Here is a 22,759-nt window from a genome sequence, read left to right on the forward strand (position 1 = left end):
TCTGGTTTTTTAAAAACAAAAGAAAACCATAATGATATCTTTGAGAGTGGGTAATGACTAAGGATTTCGGCTTTTCCAGCAAATTTTCCTGTGCTCTGGAAAATATCAGATTTTGTATGAAAAACTTTCTTGCACTCTTAGAGGCCAGAGATTGTCCATATGCTGCTGTTATGCATCTGTTGCCAGATGCAGTGAATTAGCAATTATTAACTTTTTCTTTTGTTCTTTTTTTATATAACTAATCTTTGTGTAAGTACTTTATAAATATATATTTTATAAATATGTAGAAAAATTGGTCATATAAACTCTAAAAGTAGTATGTTAGTTGTGGGAAGTAAGATAGAGAATAGAATGAAGTGGAGCTTTAAGTTTTTTTCTTTGTGTGCTTATATATTTGAGCTCAAGGAAAGAGTTATTTGTTCTTATAGCAGTTAAATCAGAAAGGGAGAAAGTTGTATAGGAAAATAAATTATTTTAAAAATTCTTAAATACTGTTGAAATCCTTATGATTTAAAGCAGATTTTTAAAAAAGTAAAGATATAGAACTGATTGTGGAAACAATATATCTAATATACAGTCTAACTTTTAGAAATACCTTAGTGTTCTGTATTACCTTGTTTTTAAAAAAGTTTTTTTTAAAGATTTTATTTATTTATTTGAGAAAGAGAGAGAGAATGAGTGGTGGGCAGAGCAGGGAGAGAGAAGTGAGAGAGAAGCAGACTCCTTGCTGACCAGGAAGCTTGATCCCAGGACCTGGAGGTCATGACCTCAGCTTCACTGACTGAGCCACCCAGGTGCCCCTGTGTTGCCTTGTTAAATGAATTATCAACTGAGTCTACTCTCCAAGACCTTGAAATATAGAATACTATTTGTGGTTTGATATTTTTGAGTATTTTTGGTGGCTCCCTACTTATAAATATCTTTAATCAGTGTAGTTTTATTTATTTGTTTTTAAAAAGATTTATTTATTTATTTTAAAGAGACAGCAGGAGTGGAAGTAAGAGAGGGAGAGGAGAGAGAGAATCCCAAGCTGACTCTGGCTCAGTGCAGAGCCCAGCCTGTGGCTCAATCCCATGACCTTGAGATCATGACCTGACTTGAAACAGTCAGAGGTTCAACTGACTGAGCCAAGCAGGCATCTCTAGTCAGTGTAGTTTTAAAGTATGCTCATTTTCAACTTCTGTAGTTAGATTTCATTTTCTCTAACCACAAAGATTAGGGGAAATGCACCATTCCCGATCTTCTGAATCCCGAAATGAATTTTCTGGGGTTTTGTTGATCTTGGTAATGACAACTGTGATCTGTGTTCTCTTAGGGTTTTTTTTTTTTTTTTTTTTTACTTTCTAGTATTTGGTGGCACTGTTAAGATAGAAACATGCAAAGATAAATGTTATTATTTTACTAATAGCCAACCTTAAAAATTCTTATTTCCTTGTGTCCCCTTATTCATTAGTTTTTCTCTTTTCATCTCTCATATTCATTTTAAAATTATGTATAGTGGGGCGCCTGGGTGGCTCAGTGGGCTAAGCCGCTGCCTTCGGCTCAGGTCATGATCTCAGAGTCCTGGGATCGAGCCCCGCATCGGGCTCTCTGCTCCGCAGGGAGCCTGCTTCCTCCTCTCTCTCTGCCTGCCTCTCTGCCTACTTGTGATTTCTGTCTGTCAAATCAATAAAACATATTAAAAAAAAAATTATGTATAGTTTTTTGAGTACTTATTATCTGTTAGGCACTGGGGAATAGAGAACAGATAGGCCAGATTCCTGCTCTCATGCAGTGTAAATACATCCTCCATCTTCATAAAGGTTACAGAAAATCAGCACATAACTAAATAATTTCAGGGCACCTGGCTGGCTCAGTTGGTTAAGCATCTGCCTTTGGCTCAAGTCATGATCCTGGCTGGGGTCCCGGGATCAAGTCCCCTGTTGGGCTCACTGCTCTGTGGAAAGCCTGCTTCTCCCTCAGCGCCTCTCTCTGTTTCTCATGAACGAACAAATGAATGAATGAATGAGTGAATGAATAAATAAAACCTTAAAAAAAAATTTCAAATAATGCTAAGAAAACAGTGATTAGGACTCTTGTAGCCTTCATGTATGTGGAGTTGGGCAAGATTACAACTAGAGGACTGTATACCAAAATGTTTCAATATTAGTTAAGAATTAAGCTACACCCTTGGCATAGTCTTGAGTTCCCATGCTGTCCGTTTACTTCCCAGGGCTGCAACCTCAAGACCCAGAGGCTAAAGGAACTGTTATTTTCTTTTAGCCAGGCTTTCTACTTTTTAGTCTGATTAGTAGCATGGATATCTTGGGACAGGGCAAGGATGGTTGAGTGGTGTGGACCCATCAAAAACAGTGTGAACTGATCCTGTCAGATCCCTATGAATCCAGTATAGAGAAGCTAACCTCTCTAGGTCCTTGTTTTTCCAACTTAAGACTTCAGGAAATTCTATACTCTTTCCCAAATTATACTTCCCAAGAAGAAAGGAGGGAATGCAGTTCTGGTGGATTTGGGGCAGGCAACTTTAACTGATTAAAACTTTCATAAGGGACCATTCCTTCTATGATTTCTCAGAGCAGAAGCTGTGGTGATTTTTTCCCTTTATCCATAGATACAGGGGTACCATCAGTTCCTTCTCCTTTGGCCTGGGGCGGGGCAGGGGTAGGGAAGCCCTTTTCAGCTAGCACCTCTCCCTTGTAATTCCTGTTTGTTCAGTTGCATACTGTACTTTCAAAAAAAAAAACACAAAAAACCGAAAAAACCTCAAGACAAAAAAACAACTTCCTTGCTGAAAGAGAAAAAAAAAAAAAAAGTCTTTGTTTTAGTGATTGTAGTTTGCCGAGGGCTTTAAAATGTAACCTTTCTTTGGTAGAGGTTTCTTGCCTAGATCTAAGAGTGTTGTGGGACTGAAAATGGAGGTGACCACAGACCATTCTTTTACATGCGTCTTTGACTTTTCCCTATCCTGCTACCTCTGAATCTGCCTAGCCCCCAACTCAGTTGTTTTAATTTGTTAATTTGCAAATTTGCTTAATTTGTAAAATGGAACTGGCATCATTTGGATACCTGTATCTAAAAACTAAGCTCCAAATGTAAATAAATACTAAAGTTTTTTTGTGTGTGAGAATTTTATGTAGCAATGATTACGTTTCCTGTCTCTGCTCCCCTGCCAGAAAAACACACCCAAACAAAAAACCACCAACACAACAAAAATGGTAAAGTATATACAAAATTGTTCTGGATTTGAGTATTGGCTTAAAGGTTACCTTGTATTTTCTCCTTACAGATGTGAAAGTTGTGTGGATTTACTGTTTATGAGAGGAGCTGGAAACTGTCCTGAATGTGGCACTCCACTTAGAAAGAGCAACTTCAGGGTACAACTCTTTGAAGATCCTACTGTGGACAAGGAGGTTGAGATTCGGAAAAAAGTCCTAAAAATGTAATTGTTACTGTTTGGCTGATTCAGTATACAAAGAGGACTTTAAGTATTGTTTCAATAATTGCTATAATTATTTACTGATGGAAATATGGAAATATGGACAGTTAGGCAAGTGAATAATTATAAATTCATCTATGCATTTGTTCAACAGAAATTTAATAAGTACTTAGAGAATATCTAGCCTTGGTTAGAGAAGAGTGGATCATTTTGATTGATAGCTTTATAATTTGTTTATTTACTGTTTGTTTTTTAATTTAGTTAAATACATATTGAGTACTTTCTGTGTGCAAACGCTGTGTTATGCATATTTGTCACTAGGTACAAAATGAGTAAAATAGCTATGAACCTTGCCCTCATAAGGCTTTCAGTATAGTAGTATAGAATTGCATGGAGATAGATAATAAAGCAGGCAAACTAAAACAACTGTGTGTTTATAAATTGAGAAGAATATTATGAAGTTAGTGACTGAGTGTTGGTTGGGTCACTGATACCAGGTAGGGCCTCTGGAGGTATCTAAGTTGAGATTTGAAGTCTGTTAGAGAAAATAATGTTACTGGGGCACCTGGGTGGCTCAGTGGGTTAAAGCCTCTGCCTTTGGCGCAGGTCATGATCTCAGGGTCCTGGGATCGAGTCCCGCATCGGGCTCTCTGCTTGTCAGGGAGCCTGCTTCCTCCTCTCTCTCTGCCTGCCTCTCTGCCTGCCTCTCTGCCTACTTGTGATCTCTCTGTCAAATAAATAAATAAAATCTTAAAAAAAAAAGAAAATCATGTTACCTATAATTTGTTTTCATATGTATCTGTGTGCATGTACATAATATATTTACCTATATTTTGTTTTCATATATGTGTGTATGTACATAATATATTTTTTATAGTATCTTTTTCATTTATAATTTAGTTTTTACTCTTTTTTTAAGATTTTATTTATTTATTTGAGAGAGAATAAGAGAGCATACAAGCAGGGAGAGGGGCAGGGGGAAAGGGAGAGGGACAGACTCCCCACTGAGCAGGGAGCCAGATGCAGGGCTTTATCCCAAGATCCCAGGATCACAACCTGAGCCGAAGGCATTTGCTTAACTGACTGAGCTACCTCTAGTCAGATAACTAGATAACCTCTAGTTTTTACTCTTTGTGAATAGTTTTGGGTTTTATTCGATCTGTCCTTTTATTAAAAGCCACCTTACTGTTTTTGAAGTTTAATGAATTAATGTATAAATTTAATGTATTATTATATTTTTGGTGGTATATGTTTCAACCTAGGTCACCAGTGTTTTAAAGATTTGTTTGTTTATTTTGGAGAGAAAGAGTGAAAGAGTGCTAGCAGAAGTGGGAGGGGTGGGGGGGGCGGAGAGAATCTCATGTAGACTCTGCTCATCGAGAAGCTTGATGTGGGGCTCGATCTCACAACCCTGAGATTGTGATCTGAACCAAAAGCAAGAATTGGACACCCAACCAACTATGCCGCCCACGTGCCCTGTAGGTCGCCAGTGTTTTAGCAGCATCTTTCTAGGTATTTAACCTGTGTTACTTTATCGATGTCCCAGGCTGCTCTTTCATTATATGTATTGCTTCTGGGAAATAGTCTCTTTTATTTTTTATTTCTTTCTTAAAGATTTTATTTATTTATTTGAGAGAGAGCAAGAGCATGAGAGAGAGCTAAGAGAGAGAAAGAGAAAGCACAAGCAGAGGGTGGGGTAGAGAGAAGCAGACTCCCCACTAGCAAGGAGCCCAATGTGGGACTCAGTTACAGGTCCTGGGATCATGACCTGAGCTGAAGGCAGGTGCTTAATCAACTGAGCCACCCAAGTGCCCTAGATAGTCTCTTTTATATTTATTTATTTTTATTGATCCCATGTCATTTTCTTATTCTTCACAAGGACATTACAGTATTTATAGAATTTCTTGATCTGGTATTCTTCAGACCATTATTGTCATGAAAAATAGGAAGGTGTTTTTTTTTTTTTTTTAAAGATTTTATTTATTTATTTGACAGACAGAGATCATAAGTAGGCAGAGAGGCAGGCAGAGAGAGAGGAGGAAGCAGGCTCCCTGCAGAGCAGAGAGCCTGATGCGGGGCTCGATCCCAGGATCCTGAGATCATGACCTGAGCCAAAGGCAGCGGCTTAATCCACTGAGCCACCCAGGCGCCCCAGGAAGGTGTTTTTTGAATTAATTTTTAGGTTTCTGAAAATTAGCAAATCTATTTATAAGAAGTAAATTGGGCCCCTAATTTCTTTTTCTTTCTTTTCCCTAAGTTTTAGAAGTATTTAACATATTTTATCATCCTTTCTTGATTCTGTTCCTTCTCTATAATTGTAAGAATTTAAGAACAACATTCTTGGTCTAGTTATAAACATGGTGTCAAAAAAACAGTGTTTTACACAGTAAGCAATATACTGTCCTTTTCTATATATCATGAGTAAAATATGTAAAAAGAAACCAATTAGATAATACTGAAAACAAGAGATATGTAATGTGTTGAATTTTTTTCTTCTATTGAAGATACAATAAAAGAGAGGAAGACTTTCCTAGTCTAAGAGAATATAATGATTTCCTGGAAGAAGTGGAAGAAATTGGTATGTTTTTTGATACTTGTGTTTTTGATATGTTACCCTGTGTGCTTTTATCTTTTACATGCCTAAAAGATAAACATCTCACACAAAATCTCCAATAAGTTTGTTGTGATAGCTGATGTTTTACCTCTTTACTTTCTGTTGTACTTAATCATGTTTGTTAAATTGAAGCCATACTTAAGTAATAAACATTTTGTCTCGGGAAAAATAGTATCACTTTTATTCCCCCGAGATTTTATTTATTTATTTGAGAGAGAGAGAGAGAGCACAGTGGGGGAGTGGCAGAGAGAGAGGGAGAGGCAGGTTCCCTGCTGAGCAGAGAGCCTGACTCGGGGCTTGATCCCAGGACCCCAGATCATGACCTGAACCAAAGGAAGACACTTAACCAACTGAGCCACCCAGGTGCCACAATAGTATCAGTTTATAGATGAGAAGAAAGGCTGTATTTGTATATATCATCTATATGTTCAGGAGGTATTAGAGTAAACACAAGAAAAAAGTACACAGATTTTTTAAAAATAGGATTTCTGTTATCTGTGTATGATGACTAAAGCCATATGTTTTTTATCATTTATGTTTCTGTGTATACAGTAGTTTGAAAATAGTTAGAAGCAGTTGACTATTGAAGTGGCATTCTTTTATTAGTATCGTTCTAGAATCAGAGGCTAGAGTAATCTTTTTTTTTTTTTAATTTTATTTTATTTATTTGACAGAGAGAGAGATCACAAGTAGGCAGAGAGGCAGACAGAGAGAGAGGAGGAAGCAGGCTCCCTGTGAAGCAGAGAGCCCAACACAGGGCTTGATCCTAAGACCCTGAGATCATGACCTGAGCCGAAGGCAGTGGCTTAATCCACTGAGCCACCCAGGCGCCCCGAGACTAGAGTAATCTTAGCGCCTTTTCTTTCTTTTGTGATTAGTCAGAAGGATACATTCATCAAAAGAAAGAATTATTTTTGCTTTTTTTTTTTTTCTTTAAAGATTTTATTCATTTATTTGACAGAGAGAGACTCAGTGAAAGAGGGAACACAACAGGGGGAGTGGGAGAGGGAGAAGAACAGGGAGCCTAATGCTGGGCTCGATCTCAGGACCCCGGGTTCATGACCTGTGCTGAAGGCAGATGCTTAATGACTGAGCCACCCAGGTGCCCCTATTTTCACTTTTTTTTTTTTTAAGATTTTATTTATTTATTTGACAGAGATCACAAGTAGGCAGAGAGAGAGGAGGAAGCAGGCTCCCTGCCAAGCAGAGAGCCCGATGTGGGGCTTGATCCCAGGACCCTGGGATCATGACCTGAGCCGAAGGCAGAGGCTTTAACCCACTGAGCCACCCAGGTGCCCCTATTTTCACTTTCTTATGTAAGATTTCACAGATGTTAAAAAGCCTGGAAGTTGTTATACATCAATTAAAAAAATTAATTTTTTTATAGCTGCCATAATTATCATTACTCAATACAGGTTTGGAAATGATAGAGAAATTACAGATTGTGGAAATAAGAATGAGACTTAGAGAATTAAACAAATCATCTTTTTTCTTCTCAAACCTGGTAACCAAGCTGTATTTATGTTGTTTCATATTTAAAATATGAATATAACAGATTGATTGTCCATTAGAAGATTTATATAGAGAAATGGAGTATTCTGATGCCTTTAACTTCTTTACTAACAGAAAAATCCAGAGAATCTTTTTATTTCAACTGTTATGGAAACTTTTCTAAAATATCTACGTTCATTTGTTATGTCATAGCAAATAGCATGAACAGAATGTAACTTAACCTTTTTGTGGAATCTTTTAGTGTCTCGGAGCTATTGTTTTTTCTTTTCTTTTCTTTTTTTTTAAAATTTTTCAGCGTAACAGTATTCATTGTTTTTATATCACACCCAGTGCTCCATGCAATATGTGCCCTCCCTAATACCCACCACTTTGTTCCCCCAACCTTCCACCTCCTGCCCCTTCAAGACCCTCAGGTTGTTTTTCAGAGTCCATAGTCTCTCATGGTTCACCTCCCCTTCCAATTTCCCTCAACTCCCTTCTCCTCTCCATCTCCCCATGTCCTCCATGTCATTTGTTATGCTCCACAAATAAGTGAAACCATATGATACTTGATTCTGTCTGCTTGCATAATCTCTTCCAGTCCCATCCATGTTGCTACAAAAGTTGGGTATTCATCCATCCTGATAGAGGAGCCATTGTTTTTTCATTCTAATTGTATTGATTGCACTTTATGTGTAATATTAGCAACCATCAGTGGCTTGGATTTTAGTTGAAAAAGTGGTAGAATGGTAGAATTGGGAGTGCTAAGGCAAAGTAGAAAAGTTATGATCTCAACTGAGAAGATAAACTGAAAGAATTCTGTAAGAACTGGGCAAGTGTAGAATTCTGCCTGTACATAGATATTAAGTATAGGACAGGCACTTGGATAGTAGCAGGAAGAAATCCAGCTCGCATTTATTCGAAAGACAATGTGATCAGTTAAGAGTCTGGTCAGGCAACAAAGAGAAAGGAGATTATAGATGTCACAGAGCAAGGTATACTACATGGTAACAAGTCCAAGCAGGCAGGTAGATGGTTACTCTAAAGAAATCAATGGACAAAGAAGGTGGGGAAGGGAGGTGGGGATCTTGATTCTAGAATAAGGTTCTGGTTGAGCCATTATTTTTAAACATATATATTTTTCTATGGGATGAATTAGTTGGAAGGTATGTGAACAACGGAGGACCCATAGGTAAGACCATATTTATGTCCAGAAGCAGGAGCCAGGATTGACAGGTAAGAGAAAGACTGGCTATTACAGCTGTACCATATGTAATTCTTCCCTTACCAGATAAGAAAACTGTCTCGCAGCATTTAATTTGAATGTGATTCTGCTATCATGTATATTCATGAAGGACTGTCTTCAGTTGCAGTTATGTCGAAGCTTTCTTAACCTACCTCCACTGAATTGACGTATTGGGATAACTGACATTTCTCAGTCCTTCCATAAATACACTGATTGAAGCCCAAAACATAATGAATACATGATGAACCTTGTTTATTAGAAGATGTCCTCAATTCATCTCTGTACTTTTCTTCAGTTCATTTGTATACTGAGAGTTGTTTGCATTGGTAACCAGGCCTTATTTATTTATACTTGTAATTATGTAATTTAATTAAGTAGTTTATATAGTTGGGGGGAAAAAGTACCATGAGAAGGTGTCTGCTTTAGAAAATGGAAACTGAACAATATAGATGACAAGTATAGTTTATATAAGAAAGATGCAGTTAAAGAAACTAAAGACTAGGGGCACCTGGGTGGCTCAGTGGGTTAAGCCTCTGCCTTCGGCTCAGGTCATGATCTCAGGTCCTGGGATCGAGCCCCGAATCAGGCTCTCTGCTCAACAGGGAGCCTGCTTCCTCCTCTCTCTCTGCCCGCCTCTCTGCCTACTTATGATCTCTCTGTCAAATAAATAAATAAAATCTTAAAAAAAAAAAAAAAGAAGCTAAAGACTAGACATTGGCTATGTGTCATTAAGTTAGAGAAGGATTGTGTACTTACTATATATGTTTTAAGTTAAAGTATTTAAGGAGTGTGTATGTGTGTTGCCCACCCTTAACAGACTTTTGTAAGTAATCAGCTACTAATCTTTTTTTTTTTTTTAAAGATTTTATTATTTATTTGACAGAGAGAGAGAGAGAGAGACGGTGAGAGAGGGAACACAAGCAGGGGAAGCAGGAGATGGAGGACGAGGCTTCCCACCAAGCAGGAAGCCTGATGTAAGGCCTGATCCCAGGACCTTGGGATCATTACCTGAGCTGAAGGCAGACATTTAACAACTGAACCACCCAGGTGTCCCAGCTACTCATCTTGATCATGCTGGATAAAGAGCCATTCTGATTGTATTTGAAGATATTGATGAAGTTTGGAGTCTAACCTCTTGGACTTAGACTTTATTTTCTGAACTTCAGCAAATATTAATTGTTCTATGTGAACTACTTGCAGGGCAGACTCTAAAGAGGAAAATTATGTAAACTAATAACTATAATATAATGTGAAGGTAGTACAGGCATTTATAAAGTGTTATGGGAATACTGATAACAATTCAACATTGGGAAATAGAAGTATAGTTTGATCATAGAAGAGGTCATATTTGAATTTGACCTTAAAAGTTGAAATAGGGGGCACCTGTGTGGCTCAGTGGGTTAAAGCCTCTGCCTTCGGCTCAGGTCAGGATCCCAGGGTCCTGGGATGGAGCCCCACATCAGGCTCTCTGCTCCTTGGGGAGCCTGCTTCCTCCTCTCTCTCTGCCTGCCTCTCTGCCTAGTTGTGATTTCTCTCTGTCAAATAAATAAAATATTAAAAAAAAAAGTTGAAATAGGAGTTTACCAGGTGGGAAGAGGATGGAAGAACATTTCTAGCAAAAGACAAAATTACAGAGATAGAGGGCATTGAATATATTAGAGAATGAGCAAGTAATGTTATAAGTAAGTAGAACATGGGGAATGACTAGAAATGAGGCTCGAGAAACAGACTAGATCTGAGTTAATGAGAGCTTTGCAAACTGAGCTGTCAGGGTAAGATTTTATTCTATGGCCACTAGTGAGTCAGCAGGATAGTGTCTTAGTGATGTGGATTATTGACAGGTGAGCTTTGAGTTTGGGAAACATGTTTAAGGGACCATTACAGCAATTTGGATAAGAAATAATGAGAGCTAACTTTAGTCACAGGGATATAATGAGGGTAGGTAGTAGGGGGTAGAGTAGATAAAGGGGATGCTTTAGATAGAATATTCAAAGAATAATTTGATATAGGTGGTGAGGTAGAGCAGGCAGGGATGAGTTAAAATTGATGATCTTACGCAGTAGTATAGTGTTAATCAAGAAAATAAAAGCTGGAGAACAGGCAGTATTTTTTATTGTTTTGTTGGGTGGAGAGTGAAGCAATGATGGAAAGACTAGTTTTAGCACTTTTAAGTTTTGTTAGGGTGTGGCCACACCACTTAGTTGTGTGTATTTGTTTTAATTGTTATGGTGTAAATAAAACTTCCTTTAAAAATCTTGTTTCAGTAGCTATCTGCTTTGTGTTTTATTCATGATTTCAACGATGATTAATTCAATGTCTGTTATATCTGTATTGGCTATCTCTGTTAATCAGAAGTATCAAATGTTAATTTAATGGGCACCTGCTAAGTGCCAGACTACACTGTATTCATATTATCTCGCATAATTTTCACAACTCTGAGAGATGCACTTTTATTCCTTATTTTGCATATGGAGAAGAGATAAAGGGAGATTAGGTATTGTACTCAGGATTATATTGCTAGTAAATAATGGAGCCAAATTTTGAACATAGGTTTTTCTGACTCTCAGAGCTTATGAAAGTGCTTGCTAGTCTCAGAGTAGTTACTAGTCCGTGTCTAGAACATGGGATGGTAATTGGGGAAACATTAGGAGATGGAAGAAAAAGAAGTAGATTGGGGCCATATTTTGAAGGACCTTAAAGAAGATTGAACTCAGTTATAGAGGTCGAAGGGTGCTATTGAAGATGCTTAGGCCTAGAGTGAGAGGAATAGAGTTGGTAGAGAGGCTAAGGAGTCAGTGTTTGAGGATTTAGAAGTTGGGGTTTGGTCATTTGGTTAAATAAATTTCATTTTGAATCCTTTCAATGTCACAAATATAAAAATTTTAAGATACTGTAATTTTGAATAATGGCATAAAAATTATAATAGAAGGGGCACACATGAAGATGAACTTTCTTACAGCATTAAGAATAAGCTCCTTTCTATGGTTATGACAATCTAAACATAAAAATTCTTGTTTCCTTTTGGCCCCAGGGCTTATCTCAAAGGTTTGTTCTTAGTTTCATAATAAATAGATTATTCTTTTGGTTCAGGGTATGCTTATTTTGAAAGGGTGAGAAAGTCCTAAGGGCTCTAATTATAAATTCTGGATGTCAAAAAGACTTCAGAGTTGTACTTAAATAACATTAAATCTTTCAGAAAATACAATAGGTTTTTTGTAGCCTTTTAATACTTGACTAAAGGCAGGTCAACATCTGAGCTATACCAGCAGCCAGATAAAGGGGCAGATGATTGTTACAGAAAATTATCTTGTATTCTTTTTTCTTCAAGACTATTATGCCAACCTGAACCATTATGGCATGAATGAAGTTTGCTTCATCTGAAAAGTTTTTAAGTTAGTACTTTACTTTAAAAAAAAAAAACCTATTTTTTCTTCTTTTTAAGGGAAGCAATTTGTATTATTTATGATTATAAATTTATTGTTATTACCTTGGCTTTCCAAGTGAAAAAATGAAATAAACTGGTAATTTCAGTTTTATTGGGATTGATTATAAAGTTTTTAATAAGCATGAGAGAAAATTGTATACAGGTGAATTTCACTTAGGTTTCAACTTTACCTATTTCTGGGTTCTACTTAATAGAAAACTTAGATCAGTAGTACACAGTCCAGCTTGCTGATAAACTTTGTGTTTTCTTTAACTGCTCTAAGTATTCTATTAGAGTTCAATATAGGATATCAGTTTGATTACCTTTACTTCTCAGATTTATAACCAAAAGAAACCAAGATAATTTTTTTCTTGTATTTTGTATCTGTTTGCTTTGCCATTCTATAGAATTCAATTCTGTAATTATATTCAATTCTGTAATTATAAAGTCCATTTTAATCTGTAATTATAAAGGTAATTATAAACATTAGCATTGGTTTATTTATTTTTTCCTCTTGTGGTAATTCCACAAGTATTTCTTGAGCTCTTACTAGAGCTTTTTAAAAGACTTTATTTTTTAGAGCAGTTTTAGAGTCATAGCAAAATTAAGTGGAAAGTACAGAGTTCTATATATCTTCTACCCCACACATGCACAGACTTCCCTGCTATCAGCATCCCCCCACCAGAGTGGTAAATTTGTCATAATTGATGAGCCTGTATAGACATATCATTATTGCTCAAAGACCACAGTTTATATGAGAGTTGTACATGTTGTACATTTTATGGGTTTGAACAAATATATAATGACACGTATCCACCCTTATGGTATTGTACAGAATGGGTTTTTTTTTTTTTTTACTGCCCTAAAATTCCTCTGTGTTCTGCCTTTTTGTCTCTTCTTCCTCCCCTAACTTCTGGCAACCATAGATCTTTTTCTGTTTTTTGTAGATTTAACTTTTTTAGACTGTCATGTAGTTGGAATCATACAGTATGTAGCCTTCTCAAATCGGCTTCTTTGACTTAGCAGAAATAACGCATTTATGGTTCCTCCTTGTCTTTTCATGATTTGATAGCTCATTTCATTTTAGTGCTGAATAATATTTCATTGTCTGGATGTACCACAGTTTATCCATTAACCTATTGAAGGACATGTTGGTTGCTTCCATGCTTTGGCAATTGTGAATAAAGCTGCTGTAAACATTTGTATACAGGTTTTGTGTGAACAGTTTTTAGTTCCTTTGGATTAATAGCAAGGAGTGTGATTGTTGGATAAAATGGTAAGAGTATGTTTAATTTTGTAAGTAAGACACTGTCTTCCAAAGTGTTCTGTCATTTTGCATTCCTGTTGGAAAGAGTTCTTGTTCCTCCACATCCATGTTAGCATTTGTTGTTGTCAGTATATTGGATTTTGATCATTTTAATGGGTATGTACTGGTAATTTTTTATTGAAGTGTTGGGAGCGATAAAGATGAATTGGACCTAGAATCTGCCCTCAGTTGATACTCTTTTAGGTCAAATATATATGTACATTGAAAATAATTTTATAGGGTAGGAAATGGGTAAGTGCCACCAGTGTGATATTAAACAATATATTGTGGGCATTCAGGGATGAGGAGATTGTACCTGCAAAGTGAGTTATAAAGAAGAATTGGTGCTTAAACTGGATATAGAATGCTGAGGCAGATATGGATATCCATAGTTCTGGGTTGAGGATGGTACTAAGATAGGGGTACTCTGGGAGAAATATGATCACAGTTTGGAAGTAGGTAAGTGTGGAGCCTGTGCAGGTGCAGAAGAGCTGAACTGTGCTAGCAGTGTTTTTCTGGCATTGAGAGGAACAATATAACTAGTATTGTAGGTAGAAGTTCAGGCTTTGGAATCAGATAGTCTGTGTTAAAATCCTGGTTACAGCATTTACTGGCTGCATAACTTCGGTGTAGGTATTTAATGTCTTTAAACCTTATCTGTAAAGTGTGAATAATAGAAGTACCTATCTCATAAGGTTATTGGGAGGATTAAGTGATGTATTTAGGCCAGATGCTGGACATAGTGCCTGTCATATGTACTTCATAGATATTTGGTACACAGTGTAGAGTGTATTCTTCAAGCAAAATTTTGAAGAGATCACTTCAAGCAAACAAATGAAGCAAAGCCTCTCTGGGTAGAATTGTTTAGTCTTTCTTCCCGTTGGTTCTTGAAGAGACTCTGAGGAATCTGCAGAACTCAGAGTAGAGAGGGAAAAGCATTAGATTTTCCTTTTTCAAGGCATTGTGGACGCAGAAGCAGTGAGTGAACTGAGTGACTAAATGACATAATCAGTACTTTGTTTTAGTAGGGTTAATTGGTTAAAAGGAAGGACAGTTTATTTCTTTAATAAATATTTCTTCAACAGCTAGCACAGTGCTAGATATTATTTAATGCATGAAGCACGGTAATTTTAGTTCTTTCCTGTCGTCACTTGATCATATAGTGTCCTGCATTATTACTTAAGTTTATGTGTTTTGGGGTGATCTCCCTAAAGAGAGATCTTTAGTCTTTGAAAATAGGAAATTCTTTGTATGCTCGCAGCACCTGTGTTGGGACCCGAATAGATAATCATCAAGTCCTTGTCTCCTTTTCTCACTTTTTTCCTTATGTCTGGATAATACAGAGATTGTATAAAATATGCTCTTTGAGTGCAAGATAAAGTGTAAGTAAAGAATGCTGTGGGGATGCCTGGGTGGCTCAGTGGGTTGGGCCTCTGGCTTTGGCTCGGGTAGTGGTCTCGGGGTCCTGGGATTGAGCCCCGCATCAGGGCTCTCTGCTCAGTGGGGAGCCTGCTTCCCCCTCTCTCTCTGCCTGCTTCTCTGCCTACTTGTGATTTCTCTCTCTGTCAAATAAATAAATAAAATCTTTTAAAAAAGAACACCGTGTATGTGTATACATATTATATGTAGTAGAAAGAGATTTTTGTATAAGTTGTAAATAAAGTTTTCAGCATTTATAAGGGAAGTTCTTTCTAGTTAAGGAAGTTGGGGAGAATTTTGTAGAAAAGTTAGTTTTTGGGTAGACATTTAAAGATTGGGTATAATTTCAGTAGTAAGAATGGGGATCAGACATTCTGACAGAATGGTGTGATCAAAGGAACTGGAATAGGAAATGTAGGGGATATTTGGGAAATGCAGACTGTCTGCTTTCAGGAGAGGTCTTTATTTAGGAGAGAGAAAAATAGTTATAGCTAGATCGTGAAGGGTTCTGAATTCTAAAAGTGATTTTTTTTTTTTTTCTAGTAAAAGGGGGAAAGGCAGAAGGGAGGAGAGGACTATAGGATGGTAGAGGTACAAGGTGATTAGAGGTGTGCTTCAGAAATATTAGTGTGACAGAATTGTATGTTATGAATTGGGTTAGAGTATAGGATCAGATGCAAAGATTCTGGAGATAGGAAGTTAAGTCAGAGGTTATTATAAATGATCTGGGAGAAATACCATCTGGCTTGGTATATTGGCAGGGCACTTTGAGAATAAGGGCAGCTTTAAAGAGATTTTGGTGGTAGCATCTGCTGTTTGTAGAATGCAAAGGAGAGGGGGTCAGATGAAGATGTTAAATCTTGGTGTCTTAGTATGATAATCATTATAACAGATTAAAGTTTTACAAGGAGGAACAAATTTGGAGATAATTATGTGTTTGGCTTTCTGAAATGCACGTTGAAATAGTGTCAGCATTTCCTGGCATTTATTTGGTTGAAACTATGGAAAGTGATGAGATTGCCCAAAGAATAGAGAGGGAAGGAAAGAGGGCAAAAGCCAGAAGCATACAGATTATGTAGAGACTAAGAAGAACCAGAGATGGAAACAGGAAGGAATAGTTGGAGTAGTAGGAGACAGATCAGGAGAATGTATTAAATTAGTCAAGAGAAGAAAGTGCCTAAGGAAAAATTAGTGATCGATATTGTTAAGTGGGCATAGATACTGAGGATGATAGAAGTTATAAAAGATGATTGGCGGAGAAAGACAACTATCATATGATCTCCCTGATATGAGGAAGTGGAGATGCAACGTGGGAGCTTTGGGGGGTAGGAAAGAATAAATGAAACAAGATGGGATCGGGAGGGAGACAAACCATAAAGGACTCTTAATCTCACAAAACAAACTGAGGGTTGCTGGGGGGAGGGGGGTAGGGAGAGGGTAGTGGGGTTATGGACATTGGGGAGGGTATGTGCTATGGTGAGTGCTGTGAAGTGTGTAAACCTGGCGATTCACAGACCTGTACCCCTGGGGATAAAAATACATTACGTGTTTATAAAAAAATAAAAAAATTTAATAAAGTAAAAAAAAAAAAGATGATTGGATTTGGTGGCTCAATAGATGACCTGTTAAATACAAGGAGTCAATTGCGAGTGATTGGCAAAGATAGCAGAATCAAACTCCATTTACAAGTGGGTCACAGTTCACTTTCTAAGGACAGTTGGTAGTTTTGAGCCTCCTTCTTAGTTTTTTCTGGGGGCCAGAGTGGGATTTATGCGGAATGCCTTACGTTGCATGTTAACCAGATTCCCTGCTTTACCACAATTACTATTTTCTTTTCTACTTTGTGGTAAAAAAGCTGGAGAGGTAGCTAGAGGGCTGTTGTTTCTCAGTTTCCCTCATTTCTCCCAGAGTTTTCAAATTGCATATAATAGAATTGATAATTGGTTTTGTTTTTTTTTCTACACATGTAGGTGAGCCTGGGTTTTTAAACAGTGATTATGATAAGTTGATGTTCTGAAGTCCTTTGGCCTTTTGAGGATCAGATTGGTCTTTAGAGTATGTTTGATGCCTTACTCAACAAAAAAAGGTAACCCTATGTTGGGTTCCCAGTGTTACTTTTCAGATCTGTAAGCCTCTATAATCCAAAAGTCTAGGAACTATTTGACTTTCTATGTCTGGCTTATTTTACTTAGTGTAATACCTTCCAGGTCCATCCATATTGTTGCAAATGCCAAGATCTCATCTTTTTTTTTATGGCTAATATTTCGTTGTCTGTATATACCATATCTTCTGTATCCATTCCTTTATTGCTGGACATTTGAGTTGCTTCCATATCTTGGCTATTGTAAATGATGCTGCAAAAAACATATCTTTTTGAATTAGTGTTTTTGTTTTCTTTGGTAAATACCCAGTAGTGGAATTACTGGATCATGTGGTATTTCTTTTTTTTTTTTTTTTTAATATTTTATTTATTTATTTGACAGAGAGGTCACAAGTAGGCAGAGAGGCAGGCAGAGAGAGAGGGAGAAACAGGCTCCTCACTGAGCAGAGAGCCTGATGCAGGGCTCGATCCCATGACCCTGAGATCATGACCTGAGCTGAAGGCAGAGGCTTAAACCACTGAGCCACCCAGGCACCCCGATCATGTGGTATTTCTACTTTACTTTTGTGAAGAACCTTCATATTGTCGTCCATAATTACTATATTAATTTACATTCCCACCAACAGTGGATGAGGGTTCCTTTTTCTCTGTATCTTTGCTAACATTTATTATCTCTCTTTTGATTTTAGCTGTTCTTACAGGTATAGGGTGATATCTCATTGTGGTATTGATTTGCATTTTCCTGATGATTGGTGATATTGAGGATCTTTTCATGCATCTGTTGGCCATTTGTATATTTTCCTTGGAAAACTGTTTATTCAGGTCCTCTGCTTTTTAATCAGATTATTTGTGTTTTTGGTGTTGAGTTGTATCAGTTTTTTATAAATTACTTGTATTACTCCTTATCAGATACATCATTTGCAGATATCTTCTTTCATTCAGCAGGTTGCCATTTTGTTCTGTTGATGGTTTTCTTCACTGTCCAAAAAGGTTTTTGTTTTGATATAGTCCCAATGCTGTATTTTGGCTTTTGTTTCCCTTTCCTTAGGAGACATACCATATGATTTCACTCTTATGTGGAATCTAAAAAACAAATAAATGAATAAACAAAGTAGAATCAGACCTATAAATATAGAGAACAAACTGATTATTGCCAGAGGGGATTCACAACATGGGTGAAGTGGAGTAGGAGATAGAGTCTTTGAGTTATAGAATGAATAAGTCACAGGGATATAAGGTACAGCATAGGGAATGATGCGGATTTTTCTTTAGACAGGTTGATGTAAACACTATAAAGGTAGGGTAATGGGTTAGTACTTTATAATATGAATTTGTATATACCAATAGAAGTGCTTTGGTTGTTATTCAGAGTATCATAGTGACTAATTTATATATGTAAACTTGGAAGGGAGTAAGGCATTATTTTGAGTCAGAATTATATAAAAAATATAAAATTATTAAAAAATTAAAAATTATAAAAAATTCTATCTCATTGAAAGCTTGTCACTTTTTTGAACATACCTCAGTGGCTTCTCTTATGAAATTATTTCAGTCTTAAGTTTGGGTGCCAGTTTATTCTTTACTAGTTAAGCTATACTAGTTAAGTTATACTGTATTCTAGACTATGTGGGAAATAATTCAGGCTTGTATCCAGCCATGTTGGAGACCATTGGAATGTGAATAAAACTTGTTTTTCTGGGGGTGCCTGGGTGGCTCAGTTGGTTAAGTGTGTGCCTTTGGCTCAGGTTGTGATCCCAGGATCCTGGGATTGAGCACTGGTCAATGGGGAGTCTCCTTCTCCCTCTGCCCCTACCCCTGCTTGTGTTCTCTCTCTCTCTCTCTCAAATAAATAAATAAAATCTTAAAAGAAACTTGTCTTTTTTGCTGTAAATTATACAAATGTATAATATTTTTTATTCTTTTGGATAATTTTTCTGTTTGTGGAGCACAGAGTCTTTTCAGTATGGATTCTGACCAGTGTAGTAGATTACAGACTTATGCTTTTTATTTAAATTTAAGTAATCTTTCATATGCTTTTAAAGTTAGACTGGGTCCTATAAAAATCAAATCTAATATGATTATGACAAGCATGTATCTTAGGTTTTCTGGGAGTGATTTAAAGGGTTAGATATTCTGTGTGGTAGTCTAACAGTCTTACAGTTGGCTTTGAAAACATAGTTGCTGAACTAGAATAAGCCTCTAAAATAGCCAATAGGTAAAAGAACATAAAAAGAGCTGTAAGTAGTAATCTGAAGAATTAAGTCACTCCGATGAATTTTTTTTTTATCTATTCAGGATTTGTATTAAAACTATATTTTATGTCATTGTTTCCTATCTCATGCAGTTTTCAACTTGACCAACAACGTGGATTTGGACAACACCAAAAAGAAAATGGAGATGTACCAGAAGGAAAATAAAGATGTCATTCAGAAAAATAAGTTAAAGCTGGTTGGTTGCTAAGTATTTTCTTCTTTTGTATTAGAAATGAATGCTTCCATATGATCCCTGAAAAGCTATCTTCCTCTAAAATGAGTTAAATTTACAAAGAATTTAGCCGAAATCCAGATCAGAAATACTGTATATGTATATAGGCACATAGATAGGAGGCACACTGTAGCTATAACAACTTTTGATGGCATTATTAAAATATATTCTCTAAAGGAAGAACTGTGTATGCAGAGATTTGTCTTAACTTAAATAATTTAGCTGTTATTTCTTTAATACTTGCCTTTCTAGTTTTGGGGGAAAGCAGAAGTACTTATTTTTGAGGTACTTTATCAGGAATTTGTGATTGTTAATCAAAATGATAAAGTCATATCCGGATCACATAACTTGTGTTTTCATTTTGTGTTTAGAAGGATTTTCTCCTTACAGTCTTAGGAGTGTTATCATTTAGGTACTTCTTTCCTGCCATAAAGCTCTCAAGGAATTGACACTACATTCTCCTTCCATTCATACCCAGTAACTTTCTTAGAAAGGTGTCTCATTTCTGAGAGGATCAGTGTGCCATAAAAATGACTTTCTTTGCCCAGTAGCCTTCTCTGGGTACATTAGAAAATACGTTCAAAGTAGATAATAGGTAACTTGTTGTACTAGCCCCACTTAACTCATTAATAGAAGGATGTTCCTTTCAAGTGAGTACTTTTTTCATTCAGCATTTTAAGCTAGGAAATACTAAGAGTTGCTGTGAAAGAATAATCTATTCTCAGGCTAGCTATTTATTTTAAGGCAGAAATTTCTAGTTATCTGAAAACTATAGGTTATTGAATAAAACAAATACTATATTTCAATGGGAATATTTGAGCTGCTTTTATTCTTTTTATTCTATTAATTTTAATACCTAGCTATGTTTTAACTAAGTGATTTGGTTAGTAACTCATTAACATTTATTAACTGATCATTCTATGCAGAATGTTATACCTACTAGTGATACTGATCCGGGTATTTGGTATTGGCACAAACATACAGACATAGGACCACATTTTTTAAGACAGTTCTAGTTGACCTATATCAGTAACTGTGGTATCATTGAATAGAGCTTAGCTCTCTTGTGGCCCATGAAGCATGACTAACTTACGTGGCTGATGTCTACTAAGATAAGATAGCAGTTTGCTTTTCATGTCTCTGTGAATTTTGAAGTCTCACTGTTCTAAAAACATCAAAGTTGTATCAAAGAAGAAAAAAAGCCTTTTGCATGATTAGTCATATAAAGTGATTCATTTTTGATATAGAGAAACTATTACTGAGTTTTCTGCTAAGGAGATCGTACTTGTTTCATGGAGCCAGTACCTATCATCAGTCATTGTGAGCATGGAGAAACTGAATGTGATCTAATCTTGAAATAGAGTCTTAGTGAAGATTACCTTAATATTTAGTCTATTCTACTTACTAATTGAACTACAGTTGACACAAATTGTTACCATAGTTTCCAATATACGATATAACAATTCAACAAGTGTATAATATATGCTATTCTCATCATGAGTGAAGCTATCTTCTGTCACCCTACAACACTATTATAATACCATTGACTGTATTCTCTATGCTGTACTTTTTATCTCTTAGCTTATTCATTCCATAACTGGAAGCTTGTATCTTCTACTCCCCTTCACCCATTTTGCCTGTCCCCCCAACCCCTTGCCCCACTGGCAGCCACCAGTTTGTTCTCTGTGTTTATGGGTCTGTTTCTGCTTTTTGTTTGTTTGTTTATTAATTTGTTTTGTTTTTTAGATTTCACATATAGGTGAAATCATGTGGTATTTGTCTTTCTTTGACTTCTGACTTATTTCACTTAGTATAATACCCTCTAGCCCATCTGTGTTGTTGCAAATCACAAGATCTTATCCTTTCTTTGTGGCTGAGTAAAATCCCTCTGTGTGTGTATGTGTGTGTGGGGGGGGTGTAGGTATACTACATCTTTTTGATCCATTCAACCTTAAGTGGACACTTGGGTTGCCTATTTAGAATAGCCATATCTTGGCTGCAATAAATGCTGCAAATTCTAATGCTGCAATAAATATAGGGGTACATATATCTTTTTGAATTATTGTTTCATTTTATTTGGGTAAATATCCAGCAGTGGAATTACTGGACCATACGGTATTTCTCTTTTAATTTTTTGAGGAACTTCCATATCATTTTCCACAGTGGCTATTCCAGTTTACATTTCCACCAATAGTGCACAAGAGTTCCTTTTTCTCCACATTTTAGAAAACACTGGTTACTTAAAATTATCTTAATTTTTATTTTCAGTTTTCTAGATTGTCATGAGCAGCAGAGATTCCTGTGTAGAATGTCTGTCAGTTTAGCAAAATAAAAAAATCAGTTCAATAAATTTGTTGAACATCTGCTAAGCATATTATACAGAAAGATGAATAAGAAGCCGGGTAATTTCAATACAATGTCATAAGCATGTGGAAAGTGCTGTTGCTTGTTATTATAGGAGTATAGAGGAGGAATACCTAATCCATTCTGAGAGTATTGGGAAAGGCATTCCAGGTGAGATGATGCCTAAATGGGAGCCTTAAAGGACAAGTAGAACTTAACAAAGTGAAGAAGATGGGACAAGGGTGGAAATATGGATGCTGCACAAGGGCATTCCAGGCAGAAAGAAATCATAAGCAAAGGCAAGAAGGCATGGATAATCAGAGTTCTGAGAGGTTTTAGTAGCTTTATATTGCTGAAGTTCAGTAGAGAGAGAGAGTTGAAGTTGGAGAAATAGAAAGGGCATAGGTCACATAAGGACATTTATCATGAAAAGTAATTTTGGCTTACATAGACCAGTTGTGTGTGTGTATGTGTGTAGAGGGAAAGAGTAAAGTGGCAGGAGGGGCAGAGGAACAGGGAGAGGGAGAATTCTAAGCAGACTCCACAGTGGGGCTTGATCCTGAAACCCTGAGATCATGACTGAAATCAAGAGTCAGACACTTAACTGACTGAGTTACCCAGGTGTCCCAGTTGTTTTTATGTTTTAATAGGTGAAGCTTTTCTTCAAATGAAAGCTTGCTTGGAATACTTTTGTTAAAGTGATAATGGGAGGAGAGAAGCTGAATTTCTATCTCTTCAATCTCTTCTGTAGTGTACCTTAGGCATCTTATTAGGGAGTTCCAAGATTCCTTGGAGTAATGTTATAAAAACATGTCTGTGGGTGATTGTCACTGAAGGATTTTAAACCACGTGGTTATAAGGTATTGTCTGTGTTAGTATAAATGTAGTGGTTTGGTGG

At 36.6% G+C, this 22,759-nt stretch overlaps 1 protein-coding gene across 1 annotated transcript in view; it reads left to right on the forward strand.

Moving 5' to 3' along the window:
• MNAT1 (MNAT1 component of CDK activating kinase) overlaps positions 1–22,759 on the forward strand; it is a 213,518-nt gene that overhangs the window by 58,769 nt on the left and 131,990 nt on the right. Inside the window, exons 2-4 of the mRNA XM_046010218.1 lie at positions 3,284–3,436; positions 5,938–6,011; positions 19,379–19,482. Of these exons, the coding sequence (XP_045866174.1) occupies positions 3,284–3,436; positions 5,938–6,011; positions 19,379–19,482 (331 nt within the window). The remainder of the gene's footprint in view (positions 1–3,283; positions 3,437–5,937; positions 6,012–19,378; positions 19,483–22,759) is intronic.

Source organism: Meles meles, chromosome 6 (assembly GCF_922984935.1).
Source record: "Meles meles chromosome 6, mMelMel3.1 paternal haplotype, whole genome shotgun sequence".
NCBI classification, from domain to species: domain Eukaryota; kingdom Metazoa; phylum Chordata; class Mammalia; order Carnivora; family Mustelidae; genus Meles; species Meles meles.